Genomic DNA, 12,054 nt, shown 5'->3' with positions numbered 1-12,054 from the left:
TCTTTATTTATATGAAATAAGTTTTTGCTGCAGGGTCTCTGGTGGCCCTGTGTTTGCACACTGGCTTTTTCCACTCTCTGGTCTCATACGGGAAGAGATCTGTAGCAAGAGACAGAGCTTGGCTCACTGCTGAGGTACTTTTTGAACTCCCTGTATATATAGTGACTCATTTATCAACGAGTGATAAAACTCATTGTGAATCATAAAACTCAATGCAAATAATAAATGGTGCTCCAGCCAATACATTTTTAAATGCATGACAGGAGCTGAACACATGACAGGAGCAGATTGGGTGGAGTACAATTTATCATATGCAATGAGTGTTAACATTCACAACAAAATGTATCACTCGTTGATAAATGAGCCACATAATATCATACTTCTGCATTTGTGCTAACGCCATTTTCAAATTATTTCACCATCATTCATATTTTCTGAGCTTGGTTTACATTTCATTTTCAATCAGGAATGGACTGCAATAACAGAATAATTTTATTAGGTAATGATATGTTGCAGAAAAATGGGAAGATAAAATGGTAAAACAAGCTAATAGGTAGTAAACAGTACTGACATATGGGGCAGGATGTAATGCCGCCCGAGTTCAGTGACCATGCAGGATGACGGGCGAACGCAGACGTGTTTTTTTTTTAAGAGGGCAATCTCTTACAAGGCAAAACCATGCCTTGTAAATGATTGCCACTTTAAAAAAAAAAGTCCAAGTTCAGCCAGAATCCTGTATGGCCACCGAACTCGGGCGGCATTATATCCGGCCACTAGTCGCACTACTTAACTTTTGTCTCATGAAAGCTCTCTTCATTTCTTTAGGGAGAAGATGACTCTGAAGGCTCAGCGAGTGGGGATGTCAGAGGATCTGGCCAAAATGTAAAATATAATATTGTTCATAATAATAATTTTATTTATATTGCACTCTTTCTCCAACAGGACGCAAGGGGGCAGATGTATTAAGCCTGAAGAAGTGATAAAGCAGTGATAAGTGCAAGGTGATAACGCACCAGTCAGTCAGTTCCTGTCAATTTACATATAGGAGCTGATTGGCTGGTGCTTTATCACCTTGCACTTATCACTGTTTTATCACTGCTTTATCACTTCTCCAGGCTTAATACATCTGCCCCAAGGTGCTTTACAGTCAACAAATGTAGTAGTATTTAGAGATGTGTGCTGAGCCCCGTGTTTTAGTTTTGGTTCTAATTCATTATCGTGTTTTGATAAAACCATCCTCAAGTGTTTAAGTTCGGATTCAGTTTTTTGTTCCATTTTGGATTCCTTTTAAATTGATAAAATCTATAAATACTATTAAAAAAATCTAAAATCATTAAACAACCAAAATACATGCAATACAAAACTTGAGTTCAGTTTATTAATCTGAGGTCTGAACTAACAACAGACCAGGGTCTCTGTTCCACTTGGACCCCAAAGTGATTCCAAATTGGGACTTGATTCGACTCGGAACACCTAAGGTCAGGTGTGTTCATATTTCAGGAAAACCGAACCGCACATCTCTAGTATTATCAGTACAGGATTTAGGATCATTTTGATTAACTTGTATGCGTTTATGAGCAGAAGTACATGACATAGGGCGGTTTCCAATTAGCTGCAGTGATTTTCCATAGATAATGGATTAGTCGGGGGCTATCCAATAGCCCCGATACCCGGCATAATTCCCGATAACACATGGGTCAGAGAACTTTTCCTGCATCCCATATGTTTTCGGATGAAAAAAATAGGCTATAATTGGACAGCCCAATAATGACTATCAAGCTAAAACCGCAATATTAACCCTTATTTTTTCCAAAAAATTTACGTGGCTAATAGGGTACCGTCATAATATCTTCAACGGGGTGGCAGTAGTTTTACCTAGCATTGGAAAGCCATTAATCAGCAGAGACTAGGACTGAATAGATTGTCAGTTAGAGCAAATATGTGTGCCGTTATTACGTCAACATCACGTGTACCCACTACAATTGGATAGCATAGGTCACTCCACTCAAACATATTCAACAGTACAATGGGGGTCATTCCGACCTGATCGCACGCTAGCTATTTTTTGCAGCGCTGTGATCAGGTCAAAACTCGGCAAAACTGCACATCCCTATTCACCGCAATGAGCAGGCGTGTCATACAGGTACAAAGCGGATCGTTGCTGGGCGATGGATTTAACGAAGAATCCATTCGCACAGCTGATCGCAAGAAGATTGACAGGAAGAAGGCGTTTATGGGTGTCAACTGACCGTTTTCAGGGAGTGGTTGGAAAAACGCAGGCGTGTCAAAGCGTTTACAAGGCGGGTGTTTGACGTCAATTCCGGGACCGGACAGGCTGAAGTGATCGCAGCGGCTGAGTAAGTTCAGACCTACTCAGAAACTGTACAAAACTTTTTTGTTCCACTCGGCTGCACAAGCGTTCGCACACTTGCAAAGCGAAAATACACTGCCCCATAGGTGGCGACTATCTGATCGCAGCGCTGCAAAAAATAGCTAGCGTGTGATCAGGTCAGAATGACCCCCATTGTCCTAACCCCAGAAATGATAAATTTCTTCCTCCCAAGTCTCTCTTTTTTGTGCTGCATTCACAGAAATACAGTATTGCAGCGTTATTTGTGGGAGCTCTTCATGCCAACAAACCACCAATCATTAAATATTCAATAGAAAAACTACAAAGCAATATTACTAAAAGTAAGATGGACTTGGTGCTATTGTTGGATAATATGCGCTTTAATTATGTTTAGTCTGATAAAGGAATGTCATGCAATGAGACTTGCTAGACAACCACCAACCATACTTTCCTAGCACAGTAATTAAGATGAGTTGAAGTGATAAAATATATATGAAAATGGGCTTGCATCAGCTGTCTCCATAGAGAGCACCATACTTGAGGAAGAGACTGTAATTTTATTTCATTCATTCACTGCAGTGGCGTAAGCATTCAAGCCGCACCTGTAGTTGGTCTAAAGTTCTGATTTATTTATTATTTTTACATATAAAAAAAATAGTTAACAAGTAAAGAAGCAGTGTCTCCATCCTTCTGTGTCCTCCTGGGTATACCAGTCCTCTTTTAATTCAAGGGGAACACTACTGTAATGGGTTCCTGTTGGGATTTATATTAGAAAGTCCCTAAATCTCCACAGTGGTAGCAATAACAGATATGGTTGCAAGAAGCTAGAGAGACAGACTAGGGAATATTAAGCCTAGCAAGTACTAATGCAGTAATAGAGGGAAATGTACAAAATACAAAATCTCTCTAAATGAAAGGGCTGAACTCTAGTCAAGTAAGGCTTAGAGTTGTGTAAGTGACAAGTCCTAGTTTGTCTCTAACGCTAAGTTTCCATTCCGTAGTGACTGTCTTTGGGTTGGGCATCAAGTGTTGGGCAGTAGACACTTAATATTGAAGTCCTTACTTGACTTTGCTGGATATTGATCTCTGACATGTGAAAGGGAAGCACCCTGCTCCTTCATGTACACTGCTAAGTCTACTATACTCATTATGTTCCGGGGGGTACACACGGAGAGTTCCGTGCTTAAAATCTAAGCAATCTTGCTAGATTGCTTAGATTTTAAGCACGGATCTGCTGTGTGTATGCCCTCCAGTGATAGCGATGCGCGGGCCGATGCTAGATTGAGCTGTATGCAGGCTCAATCTAGCGGGTCGCTCACTTCACCGTTGTGTGAAGTGAGCGGCCCCCCGTCGGCTTTCCCCCTCGCTCAGCACATCGCGCTGTGCTGAGCGGGGTGAGAGATGTGTGCTGAGCGGTCTGTGTTAAGATCGCTCAGCACACATCTCTCCCGTGAGTACCCCCCTTAGATGAAGCAGCAATCCTCATGTCTTTCCTGATATTCTTTCTAATAAGACCCCTAGAGGGGTGTAAAGAGGTAAATGTTGCCTAGCTTGCTTGAGGTCTTCTCTATTTGAAATTAGGTTTAATAGCGCATGCAGGTGATCAAAACTTTCCACTGCAAATCCCAAATGGGGCCAGATTAACTGTTATAAAGCAGAACAATGGGGGTCATTCCGAGTTGATCGCTCGCTAGCAACTTTTTGCAGGTTTGCGATCAAATAGTCGCCGCCTATGGGGCAGTGTATGTTTGCTTTGCAAGTGTGCGAACGCGTGTGCTGCCGAGTGGGCTGAAAACATTTTGTGCAGTTTCTAAGTAGCTCTAGACTTACTCAGCCCTTGTGATCATTTCAGCTTGTCTGGTCCGGATTTTCCGTCAGACACCCACCCTGCAAACACCTGGACGTGCCTGCGTTTTTTCAACCACTACCTGAAAACGGTCAGTTGACACCCATAAATGCCCTCATCCTGTCACTCACCGTGCATTCGGCTGTGCGAATGGATTCTTCGTTAAATCCATCCCTCAGCAACGATCCGCTTTGTACTCGTACGACGCACCTGCTCATTGCGGTGCATACGCATGCACAGTTTAGCCGTGGTTGAGATGATCGCTGCGCTGCAAAAAGTTGCTAGTGAGCGATCAACTCGGAATGACCCCCAATGTACCATGACACTCTCTATCACTTCTTCTACAGTACTACAACTGACATGGAGCTGCTGCTAGCATGGGAGTTGCTGGCAGTTCCAGGAGGTCTATTTTCTGAATCTTCATCTTCCTCTTTATAGCCATGATCAAACTAAGGGTGTTTAGCACATACAAATACTTGCTTAATATGTTGCAGACATCACTACAGACAAAGAGGACATAGTTGAGGAACCACCTATTAGTATTTGATACCTTTTATATATCAGACACATCCTCACCAGCTGCTAAAAAGGTGCCTCTGATAACTGCATCAGCACCAAAATCTAATATGGTGTGTGAACACAAGATCCAAAGCGACATAATATGGAATTCAAAAATGTATTGCTATCAGGCATAATAGGGTGGCGAGCCTAACTACAAGAGATTTACTCACCTCTATACATGATAAAAACTGATTATGCAGGGGTAGATGTACTAAGCCTTGGTAGAGATCAAAGTGGATTGGCTCTTGGAAGAGAGGCAATCAGCTCCTAACTGCCGTGTTACAGGCTTTGTTTGAAAAATAACAGTAAGGCGTTGATTAGGATCTATCACTCTCCAAAGCTTAATACATCTGCCCCGCAGTCATCATTTTGATATTCAGAATATTGACACCAGAATGTTAACATGGTCTGAAGTCGACATTCAAAATGTTAACATGGACATTTTGTCAACATGGTTTTAATTTCGACATTGTGAATGTTAACAGGCACAATATGGACACTCTGGTTTTGGGTTAGCGTTAGGTCGCTCTTAGAGTTAGGGTTCGGCTGTGGGTAGGGGCAGTTAGGGTTTGGGCTACAATTAATGGAAGTGCTATGTAAACACAACATCTATCAACATTCTGGCAATGTTGATGGGAATCAGTCCATGTCAACAATCTGGTGTCGACATTTTGTACCACACCAGAATAATAATGGATTATGTCACTGCATTCCTCCAAGATTTGTGTTGCTTGTATAAATAAGATCGAAAAGAAAAGTTATAGTACAGGTTGAGTATCCCATAGCCAAATATTCCGAAATACGAAATATTCCGAAATACAGAATTTTTGAGTGAGACTGAGATAGTGAAACCTTTGTTTTCTGATGGCTCAATGTACACAAACTTTGTTTAATACAAAAAGTTATTAAAAAATATTGTATTAAATGACCTTTAGGCTGTGTGTATAAGGTGTATATGAAACATAAATGATTTGTGTGTATGAACATAAACTTTGTTTAATGCACAAAATTATTAAAAATATTGATTAAAATGACCTTCAGGCTGTGTGTATAAGGGTGTGTACACACGGTGAGATCCTTGCTATGCCCGATTTTCACTTGCGATTTTGACTAACTTTTCTTGAGATATGGACCATGTGTGCATACGATTTTGGCTTATGTGAGATGTCATTGACATGTGAGATAAACTAGATAGTACACCGATCTAGCAAGGATTGACTTGCCTGCACAGTCTATCTTTTCTTGCGATGCCGACCTGGCGGGACCGCGCATCGGGATCGAATCGGGATCACAAGGTGACTTTTTATAGTCAAAATCGAAAGAAAATATCTCACCGTGTGTGCACACCCTAAAGTGTATATGAAACATAAATGCATTCTGTGCTTAGACTTGGGTCCCATCACCATGATATCTCACTATGGTATGCAATTATTCCAAAATACGGAAAAAATCTAATATCCAAAATACTTTTGGTCCCAAGCATTTTGGATATGGGATACTCAACCTGTATAATAATAACAATAATGCATTTTCATCAGAATATTTTAATACAGAATACTTATTACTTTTAAATCTGAGGCACACAAACCAAACAAGTTTTCAGTTATTTAGGTCAATTCAATTAGTGGTGATGGCCATGAGGTGCTGGCATACTGACCTTTTCTTAGACACGGCAGGACCAGTGGTGGGGGTGCGGCCCGCACCCGGGGTGACGCCTAGAAGGGGTGACACCAATCTGTGAGCTCTTCCACAGTAACAGGAGCCAGGTGCTGCAGTGTGAAATTCTGCTACAACACCCGGCTCCTGTCATAGCAGAGGAGCCGACAGCGCTGCAGACAGTCTCCGGGGGCAGCCCAGTACAGCCCAGCATCTGCGGAGATGCTGGGCACGCCCCCGGAGGGATGACCCACAAGACCACGCCCCCTTTCTTTGCACCCACGCCCCCTTTTTTGCCGCGAGTGCGCCTCCGGCACACTGGCATATGAAGGGTGCGCACCGAGTGTCACCACACCTGGTGACGCCTCTGGGCAGGACCATGAACATCACATTTTTCATCTCGCACCACGTAGAGGAGTACCCAAATTCTCAGTCATATGTGCAGTCACTAATTGAACTGCCCCCATATGTGATTTTACGATTTGTCCCTCACTCCCAAATATGGGATACTGCATTTGAAGTATGTTTATTCAGATTCAGTATGATTGCCTGCCGGACGGGATGCTGGTGGTCACAATACTGACACCAGAATCCGGAAATTGTGAAATCCCAATTCGGCGAAGGTAAGTATCTCCGCTACCCCCTAACCCTAATCCTTGCTTTCCACAGCTGAACCTTAATCTTCCCCCTTAGTGCCTAACCCTTACCTCCCCCTGGTGGTGCCTAAACCTAACCCCCACTTCCCCGCAGCCTAATCCTAACCCTCCCCCTTAGTGCCTAACCCTAACTACTCCCAGTGGTGCCTTAACCTAACCCTTCCTTCCCCGAAGCCTTATCCTAGCCTCCCCCCTTAGTGCCTTATCCTAACCTCCCCCTAGTAGTGCCTAACCCTAATCCATGCTCTCCGCAGTCTAACCCTAACCTTCCCCCCTCCCCACAGGCTAGCCTTAGTACTCCCCCCGGGTGGTGCCTACACCTAACCCCTTCCACCTCGACCCTAACCCGCCCGCTATACTAACGTTTGGGATGCCTGCTGTTGGGATATTGGCGTCGGTCTCCTGACCCTGTCAGGATTCCACCATCTGCATTTTGATGGGTATGTGGATTCTGGTGTCGGTATTCTGACTTCCGGGATCCCGACAGCCGGCATCTTAAACGCATCCTGTTTTTTCACACTCCTCATCCTCATTTGTTTCTTTACAGTTTTCAAGTTGCTAGGCAGATCTGAAAAACTCAAACAATATTTTATTTTGTTACATACATTCAACCACACACATTCTATGGCTGTGGAAGCAATGGTTGCATCCATTCAAGGTTCATTAAGAATCTATATTAGGCCAGTCATATGCCGGCACATTATATTACACTGCAGGCACACCTTATATAATTTGAATTATGTGGCATTCCCTTTAAAGAATAAAAAGTTTTAGATTTGTAGATAAGCTTTAAACATAATAACCTACTAACTTGAGATGTGCGGGTTCGGATTTAATTGGTTCTTAACCCCAATATTAATGTTCAGAGTTCAGAACTATCCTGATCTTTCTTATTGGCTTTCCAAAACATGTGAGAGCGAATATGCCATTTTGAGATCCGGGTAAATCCGAATCGGCACATCTCTACTACTAACTTATTTAAAAAGGAACAGCAAAAATCAGCGTGCAACACTTTTTATAAGAATTTTCCTAATAACTAATTTTGCCCTTAAAAGTGCTTACCCGGACTGCCAGGGCCTGCTGGGCCACCAGGGCAACCAGGACTGCCAGGGAAGCCAGGTTCAGACTCGGGAATTGAGGGTTTGCCAGGGAAGGATGGCAAAGATGGAGATCATGGAATGCCTGGATCACCGGTGAGTAATACACCTACATTTACTTTTGTATTCTACTCAGCTATGTCAGAATGTTAATATGAGCAATATATATATATTGGAACTATGAAATTAATGTTAAGCAGTGCATAGAGCTACAATTTGTTAAGCAGAAAACCAGGACACCCATTTAACATTATACTTTCTTAGCTTATTGATGCTATTACTTTCTACTAGATGCCAAATGCAGTAAAGCCTTAATAGTTTAACAGTTGTGTGTTGCCAGTAAGCCTGTTAATTTAATGTTCTGGAAAATGATCCGCTTTCAAAGTAATTTTAAGAATTTTAGTCTCAAACAGTTTCGACAGTGAATGTCTTTTTATTAATCTGCATTGGCTTTAGAAAATAGAAACCTGATATTCTATCCACATTTCTGAAACATTGGTACATAATTAGACATATTTTACTTTTAATTTATCAAGCGTTAGTACTCTATTTCGACATGTCAGTTACTGCACAATCATTTTTCAGTTCTACATGCTTTTTTTGCATTCCGATGGATATATGTTTGATTATGTTTATTAAACGAATGAAAAGTGATGTGACATTTCATTTTCCAGATATGGGATGAGGACATTAGTGGTTCGGGAATGGTAATGTGCTATACAGTACTTGTTTTCAAAAGGCAGTATTTCCCCAGCTTTGCTACTACTACTATAGGGCAATTCATTGCATGTGTGAATTCTGTATTAAGTAGATCTTTTAGTGTACTTTGAAGTAGAGATGAGCGCCGGAAATTTTTCGGGTTTTGTGTTTTGGGTTCGGTTCCGCGGCCGTGTTTTGGGTTCGACCGCGTTTTGGCAAAACCTCACCGAATTTTTTTTGTCGGATTCGGGTGTGTTTTGGATTCGGGTGTTTTTTTCAAAAAACACTAAAAAACAGCTTAAATCATAGAATTTGGGGGTCATTTTGATCCCAAAGTATTATTAACCTCAAAAACCATAATTTACACTCATTTTCAGTCTATTCTGAATACCTCACACCTCACAATATTATTTTTAGTCCTAAAATTTGCACCTAGGTCGCTGGATGACTAAGCTAAGCGACCCTAGTGGCCGACACAAACACCGGGCCCATCTAGGAGTGTCACTGCAGTGTCACGCAGGATGTCCCTTCCAAAAAACCCTCCCCAAACAGCACATGACGCAAAGAAAAAAAGAGGCGCAATGAGGTAGCTGTGTGAGTAAGATAAGCGACCCTAGTGGCCGACACAAACACCGGGCCCATCTAGGAGTGTCACTGCAGTGTCACGCAGGATGTCCCTTCCAAAAAACCCTCCCCAAACAGCACATGACGCAAAGAAAAAAAGAGGCGCAATGAGGTAGCTGTGTGAGTAAGATAAGCGACCCTAGTGGCCGACACAAACACCGGGCCCATCTAGGAGTGTCACTGCAGTGTCACGCAGGATGTCCCTTAAAAAAAAACCCTCCCCAAACAGCACATGACGCAAAGAAAAAAAGAGGCGCAATGAGGTAGCTGTGTGAGTAAGATAAGCGACCCTAGTGGCCGACACAAACACCGGGCCCATCTAGGAGTGTCACTGCAGTGTCACGCAGGATGTCCCTTCCAAAAAACCCTCCCCAAACAGCACATGACGCAAAGAAAAAAAGAGGCGCAATGAGGTAGCTGTGTGAGTAAGATAAGCGACCCTAGTGGCCGACACAAACACCGGGCCCATCTAGGAGTGTCACTGCAGTGTCACGCAGGATGTCCCTTCCAAAAAACCCTCCCCAAACAGCACATGACGCAAAGAAAAAAAGAGGCGCAATGAGGTAGCTGTGTGAGTAAGATAAGCGACCCTAGTGGCCGACACAAACACCGGGCCCATCTAGGAGTGTCACTGCAGTGTCACGCAGGATGTCCCTTCCAAAAAACCCTCCCCAAACAGCACATGATGCAAAGAAAAAAAGAGGCGCAATGAGGTAGCTGTGTGAGTAAGATAAGCGACCCTAGTGGCCGACACAAACACCGGGCCCATCTAGGAGTGTCACTGCAGTGTCACGCAGGATGTCCCTTCCAAAAAACCCTCCCCAAACAGCACATGACGCAAAGAAAAAAAGAGGCGCAATGAGGTAGCTGTGTGAGTAAGATAAGCGACCCTAGTGGCCGACACAAACACCGGGCCCATCTAGGAGTGGCACTGCAGTGTCACGCAGGATGTCCCTTCCAAAAAACCCTCCCCAAACAGCACATGACGCAAAGAAAAATTAAAGAAAAAAGAGGTGCAAGATGGAATTGTCCTTGGGCCCTCCCACCCACCCTTATGTTGTATAAACAGGACATGCACACTTTAACCAACCCATCATTTCAGTGACAGGGTCTGCCACACGACTGTGACTGAAATGACGGGTTGGTTTGGACCCCCACCAAAAAAGAAGCAATTAATCTCTCCTTGCACAAACTGGCTCTACAGAGGCAAGATGTCCACCTCATCATCATCCTCCGATATATCACCGTGTACATCCCCCTCCTCACAGATTATCAATTCGTCCCCACTGGAATCCACCATCTCAGCTCCCTGTGTACTTTGTGGAGGCAATTGCTGCTGGTCAATGTCTCCACGGAGGAATTGATTATAATTCATTTTAATGAACATCATCTTCTCCACATTTTCTGGATGTAACCTCGTACGCCGATTGCTGACAAGGTGAGCGGCGGCACTAAACACTCTTTCGGAGTACACACTTGTGGGAGGGCAACTTAGGTAGAATAAAGCCAGTTTGTGCAAGGGCCTCCAAATTGCCTCTTTTTCCTGCCAGTATAAGTACGGACTGTGTGACGTGCCTGCTTGGATGCGGTCACTCATATAATCCTCCACCATTCTTTCAATGGTGAGAGAATCATATGCAGTGACAGTAGACGACATGTCCGTAATCGTTGTCAGGTCTTTCAGTCCGGACCAGATGTCAGCATCAGCAGTCGCTCCAGACTGCCCTGCATCACCGCCAGCGGGTGGGCTCGGAATTCTGAGCCTTTTCCTCGCACCCCCAGTTGCGGGAGAATGTGAAGGAGGAGATGTTGACAGGTCGCGTTCCGCTTGACTTGACAATTTTCTCACCAGCAGGTCTTTCAACCCAAGCAGACTTGTGTCTGCCGGAAAGAGAGATCCAAGGTAGGCTTTAAATCTAGGATCGAGCACGGTGGCCAAAATGTAGTGCTCTGATTTCAACAGATTGACCACCCGTGAATCCTTGTTAAGCGAATTAAGGGCTCCATCCACAAGTCCCACATGCCTAGCGGAATCGCTCCGTGTTAGCTCCTCCTTCAATGTCTCCAGCTTCTTCTGCAAAAGCCTGATGAGGGGAATGACCTGACTCAGGCTGGCAGTGTCTGAACTGACTTCACGTGTGGCAAGTTCAAAGGGCATCAGAACCTTGCACAACGTTGAAATCATTCTCCACTGCACTTGAGACAGGTGCATTCCACCTCCTATATCGTGCTCAATTGTATAGGCTTGAATGGCCTTTTGCTGCTCCTCCAACCTCTGAAGCATATAGAGGGTTGAATTCCACCTCGTTACCACTTCTTGCTTCAGATGATGGCAGGGCAGGTTCAGTAGTTTTTGGTGGTGCTCCAGTCTTCTGTACGTGGTGCCTGTACGCCGAAAGTGTCCCGCAATTCTTCTGGCCACCGACAGCATCTCTTGCACGCCCCTGTCGTTTTTTAAAAAATTCTGCACCACCAAATTCAAGGTATGTGCAAAACATGGGACGTGCTGGAATTTGCCCATATTTAATGCACACACAATATTGCTGGCGTTGTCCGATGCCACAA

At 43.7% G+C, this 12,054-nt stretch overlaps 1 protein-coding gene across 4 annotated transcripts in view; it reads left to right on the top strand.

The window, feature by feature from the left end:
- Positions 1–12,054, top strand: part of COL15A1 (collagen type XV alpha 1 chain) — a 596,673-nt gene that overhangs the window by 362,677 nt on the left and 221,942 nt on the right. For all 4 annotated transcript variants that reach the window (XM_063922777.1, XM_063922778.1, XM_063922776.1 and 1 more), the window contains 2 exons: positions 826–882; positions 8,125–8,262. In XM_063922777.1, the coding sequence (XP_063778847.1) occupies positions 826–882; positions 8,125–8,262 (195 nt within the window). The remainder of the gene's footprint in view (positions 1–825; positions 883–8,124; positions 8,263–12,054) is intronic.

The sequence above is a fragment of the Pseudophryne corroboree genome, chromosome 5, assembly GCF_028390025.1.
Source record: "Pseudophryne corroboree isolate aPseCor3 chromosome 5, aPseCor3.hap2, whole genome shotgun sequence".
In the NCBI taxonomy this organism is placed as follows: domain Eukaryota; kingdom Metazoa; phylum Chordata; class Amphibia; order Anura; family Myobatrachidae; genus Pseudophryne; species Pseudophryne corroboree.
This window is presented reverse-complemented; position numbering and strand designations above follow the sequence as displayed.